General features: G+C 38.0%; 1 protein-coding gene across 10 annotated transcripts in view; it reads right to left on the reverse strand.

Moving 5' to 3' along the window:
• The window catches only part of CDC42BPB (CDC42 binding protein kinase beta), a 97,593-nt gene that overhangs the window by 36,783 nt on the left and 38,337 nt on the right, over nt 1–22,473 (reverse strand). For all 10 annotated transcript variants that reach the window (XM_074908705.1, XM_074908704.1, XM_074908703.1 and 7 more), the window contains exons 3-9: nt 19,144–19,227; nt 15,595–15,690; nt 10,960–11,108; nt 7,106–7,199; nt 3,766–3,966; nt 1,882–2,130; nt 828–907 (exon numbers count right to left, since the gene is read on the reverse strand). In XM_074908705.1, the coding sequence (XP_074764806.1) occupies nt 828–907; nt 1,882–2,130; nt 3,766–3,966; nt 7,106–7,199; nt 10,960–11,108; nt 15,595–15,690; nt 19,144–19,227 (953 nt within the window). The remainder of the gene's footprint in view (nt 1–827; nt 908–1,881; nt 2,131–3,765; nt 3,967–7,105; nt 7,200–10,959; nt 11,109–15,594; nt 15,691–19,143; nt 19,228–22,473) is intronic.

Consider the following 22,473-nt stretch of genomic DNA (forward strand, 5'->3'; position numbering starts at 1 on the left):
GATGTGCTGCAGTATTAACACACATACATTCAGGAATTTAATGATGCAGACTTATATTCACTTTACAAAGTGCCTAAATGATTAAAAATGTTAACTCTCCTACGCCAAAGGCTACTAGGACCTGACAGTGAAGTAGGCAGGTAAGTGTACCTGCACTGAGAGAGCTGGGAAACAAACACAAAAGTTTAAAGTGTGACAAAGATGAATTTAAGCTAAACCACATGATCTCACTCTGAAAAGGATAAGATGTGTGTACTGGGTTCTTTCTGAAATAGTATTGCATAATGTAACAAACCCCAGCAAAGGGAAATAATGGAATAACAAACAGTGCAGAATAACCTCAAGATCAGAGACAAGTATATGTTTGAGGGATCTCTGAAGTCAGATGGAGGCCATTTCAAAGATGTACAAAAGTGAGCCACTTTGTCCATGCTCAGAACTATCCATGTTAACTCAGCCTACCAGCAGGACTTTGGAGCAATGACCTAATCCTGAACTGTTCCTGGCAGACATGCAACATGGACAAGACTTGCTCTCAGCCTCTGAATGCAGAAACAGCAATTTTATAGCCAATTGCAAGTGACACATCTAGTCCCTTAACTTTCATTAATTTCAAATAAATAAAATATTAAATACAAAAGCATCTGATCTTGGCAAGCATGATCGAAGTATGTTCAGACATTTTTTTGGGGAAAAAAAAGGGATAAAGGTTTATCCACAGGTACACCTATAGACATCAACCTTTCTACATCTTTATAAAAATGAGAATTTCCTAGAACTGGCTGCATTTGGGAAACAAGTTTAAGAATGACATATCCTTTACTTACCTATCAGTTGTGTACGTAAACCCAACAAATGGCAAATGCAATCCAGAAAAGCCTGTATGAGAACTTGGTGGTACCACTTCCTGCATGAAAACAACATGCATGAAAAACCCAGAAGAGAACCCATACAGAGCTAAAGGCATTTGATTTAGCCTCAAAAGTTAAAGGGAGACAGCTAATGGAAAGACTTCTCTTAGCGCATACTAACTGAAAATTGGCAGTTATGCTTCACTGTACTGTCCTCCAATGTCCCCGGACAAACTTTATTTCAGATTAGGTTACTTTATATAATGACCTGAATTTAGGAGGCTCTTGAACTGGCACTTGAAAGGGCAGCGCATTTCAACAAGTTCGAAAGCACAATGAAATCAGTAAAAAAAACCCCAAAATTTCAAGTTCCTAATTGAATGTGACCTGGCACCAAAATGCATGCTGTTAGTTCTGGTATGCTAGTTACTGTTAGATACATAATCAAAAAACATGCCAAAATATCTTCATTTCTTGGAATACAAGCTGATGAACAAATTACCACAAAAGCCCTCTGCTACTCCTGACCCACCTTTGCAAACTACTACACAACAGACATGAAGGAGGGGAACACCACTGTCCCCACTCCAAAAACCAACCTCCTGGTTCTTGAGTGGAGAAGTAGTAGTGTGAGCTCTCACCTGGAGAGCTGTAACTACAAGTTGCATGGAGAATATATGTGTATTTCTGAAGACAGAGGGGGTTTTTCACCTTTGAAAAGGAATTCAAACACTAGCTCCTTGTAAAGGTAAACTAAAAAGGCAACTAAGTTTTTTTTCCCCACCTAAGTATGTTTTAACTTTGATCATGTAACAGTAGCCCATTTTGGCAAGTGCTACTATCTAGAAAAGCAGCTCACGATCTCTGATAACCTAAAATGACAGAGATGAAAACCTGGAGTTTTTCACATTTGACATCACTTATTTTTCAACTTTTACATTTACTTATTTTGAAATAAGTTCTCGCTACTACCTTGTAGTGCAGCAAGGTTGCATACTTGCATTAGTAATATTTAAAAACAAAGACTCACTGGATTTCTCAATACATCATCATCTACATCAAAGTTTGAAGTGTCAGAAGGACTGCTAACATCTGGAATGTAAGGTGCTTCTAGGTTTCGGATGTTATCCCAATTAAGTCCTTCAAAAAATGCATGAGACTTAAAATCCTCTATTCCATTCTGTCCCAGTCTACGCTCCCTACTGCAGATAAGTCGCTGAATAAGATCTTTTGCTTCTTCAGATACATCTGTAACATGGGATGGAAACTGAAATCGTTCCTACAAAACAAAACAGAGACATTTTCAGAGGAGAAATCCATTCCATAACTTTTAACAGTCTCAAAAAGAACATGCTAAATTACACCAATAAAACTGGAAATAACTAGTCAAACTTTGTTCTAGTTCCAGCAAGAAGTGGCAGAGCACAATGCAATACATTCAGTGATAGATTTTTTGTCTTAAAGCAGATTTCAAGGACAAGTAATCATTTCTTTATTTCTGTAATACAGATCTGTTTGAAACTGCTATTACAGTAACTCTATTAGGAAAAAAAAACTTGGACATAAAGGAATTTTGACACACTACAATATATTAAAGATCATACAATAAAGGCAGAGTCTCACTGGTATTCTTAGTCACAAATCCAGTGATCTAAAGATGTAGTCCTTGAGATTTTATTAATTTCAACTCTTAAAAACCCATGATGGTGGCATCATCTTTACAAAATGTTGTAATCATAAACAGAAGATCTCAAAATTGTACTTACCACTAACATCTGAAATTAGCTAAAAATTGGAAGAACTTTTTCTGTATTTTAGCTTGCTACTACTACCACTGTACAGTCAAGAAGGGCTTTTGTGTTTGTTTTTTATAAATAAAGGACAATGACATATATATCTTTTTATAATAGAACTTTTCAAGTTTAAAATTAAATCATTCCAGACCAAACCAGCATAACTGAAATTAACTTTAAAACTTCCATTGAAAAGCATACAATCATATTGATTGTGTGTCCAAGTGAGATTAAAATATTAAGTCTGCAGAAAAACAGCTTCAAATTTCCTCCTCAGTAGTTTAAGAGCCAGGTAGCCAGAGTTATATTTGGTTATATATATTTGGTTATATTTGCAACCAGTTAGTTCACTGAAGAAATTAAAGCAAGAGAGATTAATATTCATCACAGCAAGGGTGTCAGCCCTGGCAAGGATTTCATGTCTTCCCCATCACTGCTTCCCTGTGAGAGCACAACATTGTAAACACCAGCAAACTGCACTCATCCTGGGGAGAAGAAAAAGCAACAACAGACTCTCTGCAACTGCCTCTGGCTACCTAGGATGAGTATGCATGTAAACACATCCTTCTAATACAGCTCTTGAAAGGACACCATGAGCCAATCTATTCTTACTCTCTAATGTTATAAATGCACCCAGAAGCTCCAACACTTCTCTACCACTTTGACCTTGGACAAAACTCCTGTTCTCTGAACTTCATGTTCTTCATGCAGCTCATGTCTACACTGGTTGAGTTGCCTGTTCCTTTTTTTGTAGTGTTATCAGTGTGACAGAAAAAGTGCACACCTGTGTAAATAATGCATTACTTCATTTTCCCTGCCCAGTCCAGAGTAAACTTTCAATGGGCCTAACATGAGTTGATTTTAACTTTGATTTTGTGATGATTGCTTAGATTTTCCAACAAGAGCAACATCAGCATTTAAATTTTAGTTTGACAACAAATTAAATTTCTGCAGTTCAGAAAAGCAAACATTCCTACAACCTGAACCAAACCTACACAATATGGTTCTACGACATTGTGAAAAGGCAAAGAACTACTACCACTTCAATACCTTTAAGTGATAAATTTCTGTGTAAACATTATAAACTCAGTGAATACATAGAGATTGAATATAGCTCTTACTTCATGATTCATAATCTTCCCATAGGTTTCCACCAATGACTCTGCATAAAAGGGTGTTTCACCATACAGCATTTCATACATGCAGACACCCAACGACCACCAGTCACATTCAGGCCCATATTTTCCCATTCCATCTTCCATTGCTTGCAGTATCTCAGGGGAGATGTAGTCAGGGGTACCCACTGCTACTGATGACTGTACCTTAAAAATAAGGCAAACATAATTCTTATAAATTTTCAGTTTCTCTCAACAACTCTCTCACTCACACTAATATTTCTGACAGAGACACCAGATTTTGGAAGAGATATAAAATCACAGCAACAAAATTAAGAAAATATTAAGAAAGTAACAAAGATCGCTAAGAATAAGTTCCAGTCGACTTCTGTATGAAATGAGTTCATATTCTTTATTCTGAACACAGTAGAAACCCAAACTAATCACAACTATTTGAAAACAAAAAAAGGAGAATATGTTTTGCCTTTGTTTATATATTAAAATTGCAAGTGGCTGCCAGAAGTTGACATAAAAAAATGAGTAAGTTGGGAGTTCAAGTCCTAGGTCTGAATTTCATAGTTTCATCTGAACGTCACAAAACAAAGGTCCTCAGGCAAGTAGTCCCCTACTTTTATTATGTCAGAAATGGGTTTAATGCTCACTGCATCATGTGTAACTAGATGCAATACGGGTATAAGGTGGGGAATTGCCCTGTGCTCAAGTAGTAGGGAAGCCCTGACCATCAGGGCACTGGCAGAGCAACTCTAATCTCTAGGAATATGTTCTCAGGTTTCCCATAAAGTTATAATGAATCCTTCAAGTTTGCTTTGCATTTTAATATGGTAAATCCTTGGTAAGCATTTTATGACTACAGAATGTCACCAAGCCCTGAGTTTGTGCCAAAACTGGTGATCGATGTTGCATACCATATTGGATTGGAAACACCCAAAACTATGAAAACCAAACAAAAAATGTCACCAGTGATTTAGCTGTAAGGGGTGTATTCAATATGGTGCACAAGATGGGCAGTTACCATAATGTTGCTCTTGCATTTGGAAGAGGCATATAAAACAAACTGCGTATTAATTTTAGAATCATGGAATCATTTAAGTTGGAAAAGACCTTTAAGATCATTGAGTCCAACCATTAACCTTACACTGCCAAGTCCACCACTAAACCATGTCCCTAAGCGCCACATCTACACGTCTTTTAAACACCTCCAGGGATGGTGACTCAAACACTTTCCTGGGCAGCCTGTTCCAATGCTAGACAACCATTTTGGTGAAGAAATTTTTCCTAATATCCAATCTAAACCTCCTCTGGCACACCTTGAGTCTGTTTCCCTCTTGTACTATCACTTGTTACTTGGGAGAAGAGACTGACACCCACCTCACTACAACCTCCTTTCACATACTGTTAGAGAGCAGTAAGGTCTCCCCTCAGACTCCCGGTCTCCAGGCTAAACAACCCCAGTTCCCTCAGCTGGTCCTCACAACACTTGTGCTCTAGACCCTTCACCAGCTTCGTTACCCTTCTCTGGACACACTCCAGCACCTCGATGTCTGTCTTGTAAGGAGGGGCCCAAAACTGAACACAGTAGTTGAGATGCGGCTTCACCAGTGCCAAGTACGGGGCACAATCGCTTCCCTAGTCCTGCTGGCCACACCATTCCTGATATGAGCCACGATGCTATTGGTCTTCTTGGCCACCTGGGCACACTGTTGGCTCACATACTGCTGTGGCTGTCAAAAAACATCCCCTGGTCCTTTTCCACCGGGCAGCTTTCCAGCCACTCTTCCCCAAGCCTGCAGTGTTGCGTGGGGTTGTTGTGACCAAAGGGCAGGACCCGGCACTGAGCCCTGTTGTACCTCATACAACTGGCCTTGGCCCATCACTCCAGCCTGTCCAGATCCTTCTGCAGAGCTTTTCTACCCTCAAGCAGATCAATACTCCCACCTAACTTGGTGTCATCTGCAAACTTATTGGGAGTGTACTCAATCCCCTTGTCCAGATCATTGATAAAGATATTAAACAGATCTGGCCCCAGTTCTGAGCCCTGGGGAACACCACTTGTGACTGACTGGCCACCAACTGGATTTAACTCCATTTACCACAAGGTTTTGGGCCTGGCCACCCAGACAGTTTTTACCCAGCAAAGAGTGCTCCCGTCCAGTCAGTTCCTCCAGGAGACTGCTGTAGGAAATGGCGTCAAAGCCCTTACTAAAGTCTAGGTAGACAACACCCACAGCCTTTCCCTCATCCACTAAGTGGGTCACCTTGTCATAGAAGGAAATCAGGTTTGTCAAGCAGGACCTGCCTTTCAGAAACCCATGCTGACTTGGTCTGATCACCTGGTTGTCCTGTACCACGTGATGGCACTCAAGATCAGCTGCTCCACAACCTTCACTGGCACCGGGGTCAGAATGACAGGCCTGTATTTTCACAGATCATCCTTCCAGCCCTTCTTGGAGATGGCCTTCACATTTGCTAACCTCCAGTCGTCTGGGACCTCCCTGGTTAGCCGGGACAACTGACAAATGATTGAAAGTGGCTTGGTGAGCACTTCTGCCAGGTCCCCTGGGTGGATCCCATTGGTCCTATAGACTTGTGTGTGTCTACATGGTGTAAAAGGTCACTAGCCACTGTCCCTTGGATTACGGGGGCTTCACTCTGCTCCCTGTCCCTATCTTCCACCTCAGGGGGCTGGGCACCCAGAGAACAACTGGTCTTACTATTAAAGACTGAGTCAAAGGCGACATTAAGTACTTCAGCTTTTTCTTTGTTCCATGTCACTATGCTTCCCCCTGCATCCAATAAAGGATGGAGATTCTCTTTAGCTATTCTTTTGTTGCTAATGTAGTTATAGAAACATTTTTTATTGTCTTTTAGGGCAGTAGCCAGACTAAGTTCTAGCTGGGCTTAGTTATGTCCTCATTTTGGATGAGTTATACTTCAAGTCTGTCATGGCTTCTGGGCTCCTGGTCACCTGTGATTCCAACAGAGATAATAACAAATTCTATCCTTTTTTAACAAATGGTCTTCAGACAGTTCAGAAAAACCTCATGAGAACTCAAATGACCAATAGAAGAAAAGGTCAAAGAGAGAAAAATATAGTAAAGGATAACTTTACAAAGTAGCAGTCTGTAAAACAAAGGAGATGAAGATGTCAAAAATGTTTTTATAAGTATGTAGAGTTATACTCTTCCCTCAATTTTTAGCATGTCAGTAAGATTACAACTTATCTCTTCCTTGATTCATACTGACAATGTCTAACATCTTTAAGACCAGCAACTCACTTAGAAGGTCCCACTACCAGTGGCCCAATTAAATTTTTCTTCATACATACTGTGCCATCTTCACTCATTTTCAGACAGGACCCGAAGTCTGCCAGTCGTATGTGCCCATTCATATCCAAAAGAACATTATCGGGCTTTATGTCCCTGTTATAATAGGAAGAAATGAAAAGATTTAAATATATAGTATTAGCTCTACTTGTAAAGATTAATCTTGCATTAGAATAGAAAGGATTTTATGTTCAAAACGCACTGATGAAACTCTTTATTGCACTATTTACAACTCTCTCCTCCTGCAAAATTTAATACTTTGCCTGCAATATTGAAGCCTTAGATTACATCAGATTTTCAAGATCAAAGTTGAACTCTGAACGGTCAAATAACCTAGCGAAACAATTACACTGAGTCATATTGACTGTAACACATAGGCAGTTTACTTCATCAACATACTTTCAAGATTATATGCATCAAAATATATTGTTTAGAGGCAAGAAAGATAAAAACGGCAATCTTTTAATCTCATGGTTTTTGCCAAGATTTATAGTTAACTCCTAATCTAGGAATAATTTTTTACTGCTTCTCTATATTTGTCCATCTTTTCTGTTGGCCAGTATTTTCCATTTGTTATTTAAGACTTTCTATGCATTAATGCATAGCACATTTGCTTCTATAGATAAGGTAACCTTTGCATCTGTGTACATGCAGCATATACTCTACAAGCCATTGAATTCCCCCAGCTCCGGCCATTTCAACAGGACATTAGAAAGTCTCCAATATCAAACCATGTTTTTCCTATTCTTACATATATATAGCAGGGTATAAAATAGTATGGCTACTAAATGACATGGAACTAAGATCCCCATTTCATTCTAGCTCATTACTTGATATTCGTTTTGATATCAGGAAGGGCACCAAAAAGGATTTACTAAAGAGCATGTTAGTTGAATTTAGTCCACTAATTAACCATATTTTATTTCACCATCCTGTAGTCAAATTCACACAAAGTATCACTAAAAGATCAATCATCCAGACAATTTAAGACAGTTTCGATACATATTATGCTGGTCTCAGGGTTTTTAAAATTAACAACCTCAAAATATCCAAAATTATTTTAAGAGCACCTAGGCAATATGTTAAGAAGGTGCTGAAGAAAGAAAGAGAAAAGAGCAAGTGCAGAAAGCAAAACCAACTCAGTTATGCACCAATTCTGCAGACTAAAAAGGAGAACATCCATGTCTTCCAAGGTAACATATAGCAGTCTCCTTCCCTTTCTTTAGCTAACACCATCCAGGATCAGCTTCCCATATGCTAGCATATCATCGTGCCATTTTAAAATATTATTATTTAACTGAGCTAGCCAAAAAAGATAAGCAAACTTATAAATGTGTTCATTTGGTGGTTTGGTTTTTTCAGGAATCGTATTTATTCAAATAATACTATCTATTGGTAATCAATAAAACCACATCTGCTTTACGTTAAATCCACCAGTCTTGTTGCAATATAAAATCCTGTATTTCTTTTAAAATAGAAAGCTCATAATGCCACTGCATGGACTCAAAAACTTAATTGTACAATAGCTTCAGCTTATTTTTTGAGGAAGTCACTAGAATTACTAGGAGCAAGAAACAGAAAGTGCTCTAGTACATCTTGTTACATAGATGTGGAAGTTCACAATGTCTGATTTTTAAGGTGCTGAATTCCAGTTTCACACTTGAGGAGACATACCAGAAAAAACATGATACGTTTAACAAAAGGTCTTTATGTGTAAAAATCCTTCCAATCTGGTAAATTTTTCCAACACAAACTTGAAATAACACTTTTTAACCAAGGTCAAATGTTTTGAAATCAGTTACTGAAACTTCACTAATACTGTTGCTCATTAGCAGCATTAAGACAAAATAGTAAATGCTAATCTATGCCTGTCAACATAAATTAAATGCATGCTTACTTGTTATAATACAGAAAAATATGCCCTAACCCAGAAAATAATACCATCTCACTAAGCTTTCCCAATAAAATCATTAGTAAGTTTCTATGGTTAAACTTACTCCATACATTCCAGCTATTGTCAACATTCCCTTACAACCCCATAACCACAAGTCAAGCTCTGTAGGTGCAGAAAACTATATACTGAAGACTACGTATCTTATACACAACTACACACCAGTTTTTTTGTTTGTTTGTTTTTTAAAGAACACTGCTCACAGTGCCATTTGAAGCATGAGTCAATCTCATCCAACACATCTCTGCTTTTCTTCTTTGCAAGCAGATCTTGCTCGCCTCAGGGAAAACTGTTTCTGTTCAGAAAAACTTAATGCCTCATCTCTGAGCTCTACTGTTTCCTATCTACAGCTAACAGGTCATATAAGCCTTTAAAGGGTCCTTGAAATCCTCTCCAGAGCAATCATGCTTCCTCCTAATCCATTCCAGTTGCCAAGCAGTAATTTCTTGAGCATTCATACATCTCCTATTCAAAGCGTATGTTTTGGCCTCAGAGCCATTCATTCCTATTGCCACAACAGACATTCATTCAGCCCCATGCAAAGAGGTAGCTGGTCAGTCAGGCCACCTTCCTCAGAAATGGGTGCAATGGTGCTTCAGGTAAACTTCTCTAAGTCCATAACATTTTTAAATCCCCACATATTGTCTATATTTACTCACACGAGTATTACAGAGTTCATGTATCTTATTTTTTTTATTTTTGAAACAGTGATCAAAGACTGAAAAGAGCTTTAAGTGTTCTAGTTTGATAATTCCGTGTGTCCTTTAAACATTAACTGTAACTAAGAATCACCTCACTTACCTAATGGTTTTCACCCATAAATTTAATAAGAGAGACATTAAAACTGTCCAAACTAAGAAATCAAGGCCTAAAAGGTAAAGGCAACTGGCCACGATGTACCTGCCAAGTCAGATACAATGCTAGTATGAGGTCCGCTTCTCCTGGGACAGGACTTGCAGTGTCATGAACCTGTCATGAGCCTACCCATATGGTCATAAGCAGTTTTCAGTTAATTGAAAAACCTCACTACTCTCACACTCTGTATTTTCTAACTTCTCTGAAATCAAGCTGTAACATCAGCATATAAAGAAACAACTGTAAAGGTTTCCAGAATTAGTATAATTTTGCTTTCTAATTGACGTATCATACATAGTCGTTAAATCTGAAAAGCAAAGAAAGGATAGAAATTCTCACTCGATCAAGGCTCTTCCAACAATGAAACAAAATATTTACTAAGTGCCTCCCTTGCACTACTCACAGCTCTTCTAAAACAACTGCTCCAAGAGGAAGTCAAAAAACAAGCATACAAAGTGTAGTCTACCTTCCTGACCTGTTTCTCTGACAGAGAATGAGGAATATTATATATTCTTAACTATTACAGAACACAATCTAAGTTAACATGATGGTAGGCACTGATCCCAAATATACATTTTGTGCACAGAAACAATTAGACTGGCACATGCCCACTCATTACACAAAACTGTTTGAGGATGACCTCAAGTAAATAGATGCACTGATGTTATCATGGGCTTACTGTGTGTAAATTTTGCAGAATGCCTAAACATTTGCAGAGAATTCAAACTGCTTCAAACATCTAGGTTGGCTTGGACAAAGACAGATAAATATTAATGAAGTGAACTGAGAATAAATCAAGAAGCCAGACTAAAAATAAAAGCTTTAGTAAAAGGGTAGTCAGATAAATGTCACTACTACTAATATCAATCCATCAAAAATTGGTATTTAAAATGTAATAGCTTATACAGCTATTATACAGTACATAGTAAGAATCCACAGTAGTTTTCCTGTGGCTACTGTGCCCATTTACATATGTATTATAGCAGTATCTTTAGGATTAACTTCATATAACTGTACATGTATCTTTTGCCAAGTGAGACAGTATTTTACCTGTGCACATAATGCAGCTCATGTATGGAATGTATAGCAAGCACCATTTCACCAATGTAGAACCTAGCCATATCTTCAGGAAGCTTGTCTTCAAACTTACTGAGAAGTGTCAGTAAGTCACCACCAACATAGTAGTCCATCACTAGATACTGAAAAGGGAGAAATAAAGCAGTCAAGTACTGAGAGACATCTGGTAAGAAAAAGAAAAAAAATTAAAGTTCATCGGTTAACTCCTGAAGAAAACTTTTTCACTCATCTTTTTCTGTGCCTGGGGAAATTAGTCAAAATTGGTAGTCTTTTGAATTATTTTTATTTGCTTATTTAGTGTAAAAAGATACCATATCTCTTTAATAATCACAGTAAGGGTGACACATCAGCATTCAGTTCCTACCATTAAAAAAACCAAAAACCAACCAAACAAAAAAACCCACCCAAGCAAGATACAGCAACAACAAACAAGTAAATCATGGTGAGTTTATTTCTGTCTTAACTACAGTGTCATAAAAAGAAAATGATCTAGTATCACCAAAAATAATCTAGGTTATCCAACCCTTAAACAGAATTTACAGAGGATGCAGGAAGACAAAAACTATAGTTAAAAACAATACTCGATACAGCTTAGTCTAAAATATATATTGCATTACTACTTTTAGTTTTGGTACCATTTCAGTACTACTAGTGGTTCCAAAAGTGAGACTTATCACATCAGCATCTTTAAACATGCATCATGCATGCATAACATAGCTGGCAGGATCTTCATGACACTATACGTTAGGGATGTCCATGACAAGCCAGCAGCACTGTCAAGCCAGAGGCACTAGAGTGGGAAATTTGAAAATCAAACATTAATGTTCTTTAGAATATATTTCAACAAAAAAGTAAACAGCCTCCTAGACCAATCAGCTATTATCCTATCCATGGGAAGGACCAACACAGATAGGGTAATGTGGAAGAAAAGGACTCAGACTTGCTATTTGTTTGTCATACCACAAAATGAGGATTACATTTTAGTTATTTGCTAGCAACATCCACCTAAATCCAGGCTATCATTTCAAGTATGATGACTTTATCTACTACTACTAGTCTTGAGCTATTTTGTTTCATGTTCCCAAGATGATTTGATATGTGGCTTTAGGAATAACTTTGCTTATTCTGGAATCACCTTTCCAAAACAGTCATCTTATTTTTCTCCTCAAGGTAAAGCAACCTACAATCCACTGTCCCTGCCACAGATTCATCTTCCACAAGGGAAGCAAATTAAAGATAAGAATGCAAAGGAACACAAAGTGCAGTACTATTTCCTCACTATCTTCTGGCTTAAAAGAGCAACTCCAATAGACACAGGTTTTGATATTTTCCTCCACCTTGTTTAAATTACAGCTTAATCTGATAGGCAAATTTCATCACAATGTTGAAATCAGTCAATCAGTCCGTACTGCACAACCCATTAAGGGATTTTAAACATGAGTTGGAACACTGTACACACGCAACAATTACATTTGAAAACAAAAGGCTACAGACAGGAACCAGCAATTTTTTAAAAGGGATGTTGAATTAAGGTATTTTCTCTCAAAATCAAGGCTAAGAGAGCCTTCTGTGACAGACAGGATATTTCAGCTCCCAAAGAGACAAGCTAATGCACTTCCCTCAGCTCCCACAGCATTCAGCACTCAGCAAGAACTCAGCTGACCCACGAAATGAGGCACTTGGATCAGAGGAAGATGGTGAGACTTCTTCTATAAAAAGTAGAATTTTATTTATCTTCCAATTCACAATGATCTTCTTGCCAGGAGGCACTTCTCCCTTCACATGGGGTTAAAATAAAGACTATTCTGACACTGAAATCTAGAGGTATCACATTTCTTCCATGGAAGTGACTATATCAAACAGGGAGAGAGTAGTTGGAAATCAAAGGAAAAAAAAAGACAACAAAACACTCTCATAAATACTCAGAAGCTTTTAAGAGGCTGATAGCAGACAAACGCACAAACGCTCTTTTTCAGGAATGAGACTGGGAAAGAAAATTTTTCTGGTAAGGCACAAGAAAACCAACAGATTTGATTCTAGAAGAGATTAAGAAATTCAGGTCCCATACATGTTTCTGATATTCACGGACTAGGTTTCACCTACACCGCATCTGCTTCAGCAAAATCACTGAAGGCTTACTTAACCAATCTTGACTTAAACTGTCTCTACAAAAGCTTTTTAAGACCCAGAAAAAAGCCATACTAGCATTTCCATGTAATGTCATTTAAGAGTTCGCTGTTTAGAAAACACTTCCACATGGTGTATTTGCCTCTCAAACATATTAAAACTATGGGAGCAGAACTAAAAAATGAACTCCAGAACATACACATTTTTTAGAATTTTGTGTTTCTTGCTTATATTTAAGTTCTGCATCACCACATGCTCTACTAATATTAGAGGGAATAAAACCCCTATTATTTCTAGTTTCTGAGGGCAGTTACTACTTTTCTACCTTAACATCTTACCTTCTCTTTATTTGTCTCATTCTGAACTCTTCATCATGCAGTCAAGAGGAGGATGGCAAAGCCCTACGTGTGGGATCACACCAAGGTTCTCTCTCTGTTTCAGGGTTAGCTTACATGCTTTTCAATTTAAGAATCACTAGCTATAACACACAAACATCACTCAGAGCAGATACCAGAACCTAGAGCTTTCTCTTTCAGAGAGGTGATATCCACCCCAGGTTGGAGAATCTAGAGAGAACCAAGCTCTGTTGTCTGTTCTTGTTTTGTCCTCAGCTTTGCATTTCATTCTACAAGGATCAAGGATGAACAGCACAGCTGAAAAGTAAACCCAATCTGCCCAGGTTCTGTAACATGGCAGCATTCTCATGAGATGTGGAAAAACATGGCTAGAAACTCCTTTAAGCTGAGCACAGAACTGAACAGAGATCTTTTAGTCCCTGGACAAGTGAACCACTAAGATGGTTGGAAGAGAACCTTCTGTCCAGGTTTTTGGAAGAAAAAGTCACTTTCTGATGTGTTTCACCTTTTCTTCATGCATCATTTACAATAGAATGACTGAGATGTACACTCCATCTGCAAGCACCAGACATTAACATGAGAAGGATGCTGAGTAACAGACCAAATTGGAAGGCAGCATCTCAGCACATGCAGAACCAGACCTCAGGCAAGCTGGGAATCTGCTGACTTCGGCTGCCAGGCTGAGTTGTTGCTTTCTTAGATACTGGATCTTAAATTAGATACTAGATGTCTAAATTCTACTGTCAAGTGACAATTTCAACATCTAAATGTCTTTGGTAACTTGGGGAAAAGAAATGTATTATACTGCTACAGCTTGCTTTGAACAGATTTGTATAAAATGGTATTAGTAATACTAGATCTCTCTCTCTACACTGTCATTATTACTGCTTGCTATCTTGCACAGCTAACAGTTTTTTTCTTAGGTAGCTCCATTTTTACAAGCTACTTGGAAATATGTTATAGGATGTCTTAGGTTATTTTTATGCAAGTCTGAAGGCTGTTTGGTTCTGAGGGAATTTGAAATGATGAGCTATCTTCATGAGGAAGTGCCAGAGATAACTAAACTTTGAGAGGTTGAAAATCTGGATCTATCACAAAGCATTCAACAGAAATAGCCTGTAAATTAGGGTCTAAGACCCAACTACCTATTTGCTTAAGATGTGTTTGTTATTCTGAAATACTTTTAACATGACAGTCAAAATAATTTGTTTTGTTTCAGCACCTGTGAAAACGTTTGAGTATTTTCTAACTCTTTCATATGGTTAGTTCCTGAACTCATGGGCAACTTTTTATCAATGCAGTTTTTCTTATTTATAATCACGATTTGCTACTGTGGTATTATCTAAAAAGTATCAGGAAGATGAAAACTTCCACAATACAGCTATGTCATTTGTTACAGAAATAGCAGGTTTGCAAACCCAGCCTCAGGTAGCCACATGGAAACTGCATGGTTCAGTATATTGCAGTATGTTAGGGCTTTAGTGACTTTGCTCCTGGTCAGTACTCTCCTGACTTCTGTGACTAAAGTAAAAACAGCTTATAAATTACAGTTCTAGTGACCCATCATTAAAATAGGTATAGGAGTAATGACTTTATATTATAAACAGTTGCTAAAGTCTCTCAAACTACTGAGATGACCAATCTGCTGATTTAAAACATATATTTTAAATACTTTAAGAAGTTATTTTTATCTCCTGAAGCTTTTAAAATACCAGTTTAATTAATTTTTTTAAATGTTTTCATTTTTAAACAAAATCTTGCTTCAAAAGACATGCTGAAAGTTTAAAATAAATAAAAAATATTTCTTACTTTCACAGAGTTAATACCTCTCAAATTCTTTAATTGCAATGTTATCCAAAACATTACACTTCAGCATTTTATGCAAGGGTACATTAGTTAATTCAAGGTGCTTAACTAAAGTTCTATATACTATAGTACTACAAGACTTTCTCATTCTCCCGGAGTTATACCCACTTTGAAGTTTTCTTCAAGGAGAAACAAGAATGTTGAAACACTGCAGCAAGTCATGAGGTGGACTGATTTATTGCACTAATATCCTTAAATGCATCAAAAATAAAGTTCTTTCATAACCTAAAGCTTTTATTTGCTGATGAATCAGACATACCAAATAGTTTTCATCTTGAAAGGCATAGTGCAACGTAGTAATCCACTGACAATCTCCATTCACCAAGACATTTCTCTCCTCTCGAAAGCAAGCTGTCTAAAGGAAGAAAGAGGAAAAAGCCATTGTCAACATCATCAAGTAGTTTTCACAGGATGAATATATATGGATGTTTTATGGTATTATTTAAAATTACTGAACAGAGGTCTCTATTCATTGGAATTCAGTCTGCACAAGCGACAAGCCAGGGAATCTCTGCAGGCTTGTAGTCAGGCATTCAGTCACACTAATCCCGACTATGACCTTAAAAAAAAACAAAAAAAAAACCCCAACCACCACACACCACACACACACCCCTCTGATCACCAAAAAGCCCACAAACCACTTTGAGTCAGCACTGAATCTTTGTTCCGTAATGTATTTTTCAAACCCAGAAAAATTCTAACTTGTCACTGCAATCTGTAGCAGAAAAACAATGGCTTTAGGAAAGTAAGTCTGCTTCTTCTGAAAAAGACCTTTGTGAAAACAGTTTCATATATTCTTTTCTTACATTGCATTTCCAGACACCGTGAACACACGACAGGAAATAAGCAGATTTTACTATTACTGTCTTATCTTTGTCCAGTATAATATATTTTCATTTTCAATAATATTTTCTCTACTTCAAACAGCACACTGCAACACTTCAGAGAAGCAAGCTCTGTGCAACAGGTTTTCTCAGCATCTTTACATAAAACCAAGTTTCATAAACTTCAAGCAAGTCTTCCTTAATAAAAATATATTAACATTTTTATTGGATCAGAATCATCAAGATGCAGACCTTGGGACTCTTCCACTACTTTCAATTGAGAGCCACTATTAAGATACTTGATAGCTGCAGATTCAAGTGGTTGGGTTCTAGATAACGGATTTTTTTAGTCATTGCCACTTATACAGATGTCTTAGAAAATGTACTATGGAAGGAACACACCTGGGAAGCCCAAGCCTTACCATATACCAATTGCATCTTATAAAGGTATCTCAACCATTTTCACCCTGAAAGTCAATTTACTGAAGGCCACCATACTGTGGCCACATTGTAAAGTTAGTAATTATTGGTACAAAGAGACATAAATTGTAACTAAATGTTAACTGAGAGTGGTTTAACAGTTTATGAATGCAAGGCCAAAGTATCACTCTACAAAAAGTTTGGCAGCAACAGCAGCTCTAAGTAATCCTATCCTCTGCCCACAGCACCAGAGCACAGCACTTCTCAGTTCTTCTGGCACCACAATGCAAGGAGGCTGCCAACACAGAAAACTAGTTTGTTTATTTTCGAAGACATTGGTTCCTTGATCCAGTTCACTGTGCAACCTCAAATAGCAAGGGAATGTTATGGACACTTCAAAACCAGTAATGCTGCTGAACACTCTGCATCATGAATTCAAAGTGTAAAACTCTCCTTCTCTGCTTATACTAGCTTAAAAGGCCTTGAGACGTGCCTTGAAAAAGCAAGACAGGCTACCTAATCAGCCAGTCAGGACTTATTTGGAACTGCCAACAGTAATACACTAATGAGACTGTATTTCGCTGTCAGAACAACAAATACGAATGGTTCACCTTATCAACATAAATGGCATGCCTATTTTTTGCTTGCACCCCATTTACTGATGTCAGTTGATATTCACTAATCTTTCTGTATTTTAGTGGCTTCTGACCATATGGGGTTTTATTCTTGCAGCTAGTACACAAGTGAGCAGTATTTGGATAACTTTTCCCTATGTTTAATAATTCATACAAAGTAAACACAAACCAGTAAAACAACGTGCTTCTTAGACCACTCATACAGTGAATAATAAAACACCTGAAGTCTGCTTTTCAGTGAAACTGCCCACGTAAGAGGCTACTTGCAGACTTCTTTTTAAAAACTAGCAAGTTTTACCACATTCAGGATATTTTAACACCCAAATGTCTTATGAACTTTATATGTAGCTTATAAAGCCTTTTTTATCCAGAAATGCCAAATCAAGCAAGCAAACTGAACAGGAAAAGACAAAGAGGCACAGCAAAAAAGACAGTTCCTTTACAGATTGGGAAAAATCAGTGGAAAGAGAATTTAGCTAGACTGTTACTTGTCTTAACTGTGTACTTGGAGAACTATTGCTCATTTATATATCCTTCTTGGTGGATAACCATCTTCCACCTCCTGCCTGCCTTAGAGGTAAGAGGAGTTAGCCCCATAATTTGAAGACAATTTGTAAACAGCGGTCTTCGAAGAACACCTCCACATGTAAAAGTTTCAGCTATTTACGTAGGCAATTTAATTAAGTCACTTCAAAAATTACTAAGTAGGCCAGCATAGCTGTATTTCCATTAGAGTTTGGAGCTCCCAACAAGCATTTGGGTTTAAACCAATTCTATACTGACCACTGAATTAACCCAACTGAAGTCTGTGTAGGAAGGGCACCAATTCTCCCCCATAGAGGGAAAGGCTTAATACAGAACCGCTGATGCAGCACAGCCAAGAGTGTGAACTCCCCTGACAGCTCAAAGAACAGCCGAGTGGCAGTGGCTGCCCCCGCTTGTAAAGAAGAGCAGGGACCGATGGATGGAGTGTGACTAAATCAGACAAAGGCAGTGGTGAAGTGGGGCTTAACAAGAGGGAGGAGATTTATTCACAGGAAAAGAGCTGGCACTGACTCACTGAAAGCAAGGGAGGGACTAGGAAGGGTAAGCTGGGGCGGAGGAAGTGTCAGGAAGGGGACAGAAGAATAGGACAGGGAAAGGTCAGCAGGCTCAGACCACAGCAAGCAGCTAGCCTTCACCCCTTAACAGAACTGCTGCAAGTAGTGATGAACTACATGTATGTTCCCCTCAAATCCATTGCTTAAATGCATCATTTACCTGCTGACTTACATAATATTACATTTGCCATAAGGTTCTCCTCTACTGTGCAAGATTAGGTATCCTAGGGATATGCCACTTCCCATGGCATATTCTTAGTAGGCCCTTTCCTAATCTGTGACGTATCCATTCACATTTACATAATTTGTTATGACAAAGTAGATCTCCTTTCATAAAAAAATACCATTAAACACATTCAGCTTAACACATTTTGTTTTACAATCCGAACCTGTGATTCCAAAATATTTAGTTTCACCAGTTATATAAATCCTGTTACAAACTATAGGATGCAAAGCTCCTTAATATATGCTTTCTGAATGCAAGAGAAAAAAGACCTTTTCATGTTTTTGTATACAGCTGTGAATGTCATAGTAGCACCAATCTCAGCTTTCATGTAGTCCTTAACTTGCCTTTATTGTAAACAAAAATCTGGCCAATAAATTCAGGGTAAGAACTAGGGCAGACTGTCTGGTAAATGAACACACAGTAATGCTGAGAACAACAGATGCCTGGAAGGGACTGTCAGACTTGATTGCATTAAAACAGCTTAAGAAAAAAAGAACGAAGCTCCTATGTTCATGAAATAATTCTTCCTAATCTGGGAGAGCTTCAATGTAATTTTCCTAATGCCATTTTAAACATTCTCTGTTAAAGAATCATATTACTTACCTCTGCCCTTTTAAGCATTTCCCATTTATTTAGAATTTTCATTGCATAAATGCGCTCTGTACACTTCATTTTAACAACTGCAACCTGAAATAATAAAATACCTTTATTTAACAGAAGCACGGTGAGAGAAATACAATATTTAAACAGCTTAGTATTCACACAAAAACATGGTCAGGGAAACACAATTTTCAAACAGCTTAATGTTCACAAAATAATAAAATAAGTTATTAAGGAGTCATCAGTGATCAACTCACACATTGATAAACTACAGCTTGAGTCTTTGCTCCTTCTATATTCCTCCTACATTACTATGGGCTTGATACGCAGCACGCCATGTGTGGTCAAGTGCTCATGATCAAGTACATGGGGGATGATACAGGAGGAGCATGAAGCTTTTCATATGAAGATGCACAGTAAAGCTGCATTGTTTGCCAAGAACAAGTGATGCTTGTACACCATGCCTTCAGCCTATGAGGCAACATTTAAAAGGGCAGCCTCAGAAAACAAGAAAGCCTGCTGTCAATAGAAATACACTACATTTGACTAATTTGTTTTCACATTTCAGGTTTCAGCAACTTGAAAGACATTTGCAAATTAACATGCTTTTGTGTACTGTATGCAGATATTTAAAAAGAAGGAAAAACAGTATTCATCTACTTATTCATCATTTTGCTATGCATCCTGTGTATTAGACTTGCTTAAACTGGTCTATTATGAACAGTAGCTGTGCAGATAGCTGTACAGTGGAAGGAAAAACAGAAGAATACAAAAACTTCAAGGCTTACAAATGCAAAGACATTATTTTTACCAAGACTTGTATTATCTAGGACCAAAACTAATTCTTCTTGTAGTAAAAGCCATCATTTTCACAAAATTCTTCCAGCTGGCAAAAGAGCAGGCATCACAACTAAGACAGCAAAATTCACAGGACTATACAAGGACTGCCTGAATATTTCTGCTGCTTCTCAATTCGTCTCTGTTTCTGAAGTAGAAAATCAAACAGCTTTCATTGCTTCCAACAGACCTCTGAATAGCAGTGGGAAGAATAACAGGAATCACATCAGCTCACCTCTTCTGTTGCCTAAAAACTCTTATCTGTAAGGGCTTCAGGAGCTACAGCATCTCTAAGATGATGCTGACTATAAAACAAGGTTAGGTTGGAATAGTGCATCAAGCAGAGCAACGGTATACAAAGTCAGAAGTCCTGAGGAGGGAAGAGGGGAATGGAATGCCTCCCTGCACCTTACCAGTAAAGAAGCTCCAGATGAGAGGCAGGGGGACAACTGCTCCTCCAGTAACACAGGAATGGGATGTTCACATTTAGACAGACACCTCACTCTGCAGATGCATACCTAAACCTTCCACCCCTCAGTTCGTGAATCTCCACTGACCAGGTCATGTAAAGGATGAGTGACACCCAGTACACTGCTGCACACAGAGTCGTGGAATGTAAACGTATCTTAAGAAGAGGACTAGCAGGTATACATCACAGGAAAGACATGGAAATCTAGCCCTAAATGCAGCTGGGAAAGACAAATCACTAAGAAACAGCTTCTGTAACTATGCAGAATATCCATGGCTGCATTACATCCCAGTGCCTCCTGGCCTACAAACACCTCTCGCAGACTGCTCGTGCTGTGGGGGCAGGATAAGCAAGATGAAAAAGACTCAACCAAACACATGAGATTCCTTGGCATATACCAAACTGTTCAAGACTGACCTTCAGTAATGCCTTTAAACGTTTAGCCTTGCTCCTAGCCTCATCATGGCCTTGCAGTTAAAAGCCATTGTAACAACCTGCCTCCATACACTTAATTGAATCATTACCTTGATACAGCTGAAGGCACACTCTAAGTCAAACTGCACATAAAAAATTTTGAGAACTGCAAGATGCTGACATTACCCACTATACATTTTAAACTCTGTTCCATACAGAACATGATGACTCAGGAAATACCCCCATCTCCACTGAAGGGACAGACCAGAACTGAAATTGCCTCCTGCAGATGAATAAAAGCTCTGGGGCAGAAGCAATTTGCAAGCATAGCTCTGTGAGCCCCGAAGTAGCAACATTCAAGATGCGTAACACCAGGACACTAGAACTGCTCAGCCATTTAAGTACAAATATAGTGCATAAATCAGAAGCCAGCTATGCATCCACTGCACATTATCTAAGGCCATCACTGCCTGAAAACACTGCAGGATGGTGGAAGCTTGAAGCACGCTCAACTGCTGAGCAATGATGTGAGCCTGGCATCACAAAGGACGTGCACAGCTGAGGAGCTGTGCAAATGTTAGAACAAAGTAGTAAATGAGAACAGGCCTGAAAAAAGAAAAAAGAAAAGAAATAGGAAGCTAAATCTGTAGGACCTATTCAGTAATTCTCCCTTGCTATCTATATTAGTGCTATTTATTTTCAAATGAAAAGACTGCTTAAAAAAACCCAATTTAAACCTTCTGGAGGAAGATAATTGTCTTCTCTGGAGGAAAAAGTAGAACTAATAAAAGGAAAGTTGACTCATATTTTCACATTAAGTGGTTATCAAGTTATGGCACCAGTAAACACACTGCTGTTTTAGTTGTAAGGTTGACAGCGAGACAGCTTCTTGAGCCAACAGAAAAACTCATGCAACCATACAGCAAAATAGGTAATTCCTGAAGAATTTTATCTTTGAGAAGAAACCTGAAAGGTGCACAAGATGCCTCACATAAGTAACGGAATTTTGGCCTGACTAGTCCCGATTACTCAATCCATTCTAATCATTGGAATTTTTTTTTTTTTTTTAAGATGACAAACAGAAATTCAAAACCCAAACCTCATCAATGCCTGAGCTGAAACAGGGAAGCACAAACTAAGGTATGCCTTGATAAACCCAGTACTATTATAAGAAAGAATATTGTTGCAATATTGCAAAAAATTCTACATGCTTTGCTCCACAGAACACCTCAGTGTTTCCTCGAGTTAGCTTTCTTTTACCTTCTTCATCAAGTGGCAGTATTTCTAAGTTTACATTTGTCATATAATGCTTTGGCTGCTTCTGATATGCTGTGGTATAGTTGTTTTTCTTACTTCTGTATTAATTCCTCTTTCTCTGGCATACCTCAAATTCAATTAAAATAACCACACTGATCACTTTGTGAGTTCGAACAGAAACCTTTTATATTGCAATTGTGCTAGCCATGTAAGATGTCAGGTTTTCAATATGATTACTCCTATACCAAATACCAATCCACCACATCTACTAACATAAAAAAAAATAGTTGGCAATCCAGAGGTTTTCCAAAGGATGTAGATTTGTATACTGCTTCAAATGCCTACTTTAAGAACAA

Source organism: Athene noctua, chromosome 6, assembly GCF_965140245.1.
Source record: "Athene noctua chromosome 6, bAthNoc1.hap1.1, whole genome shotgun sequence".
Classification (NCBI taxonomy): domain Eukaryota; kingdom Metazoa; phylum Chordata; class Aves; order Strigiformes; family Strigidae; genus Athene; species Athene noctua.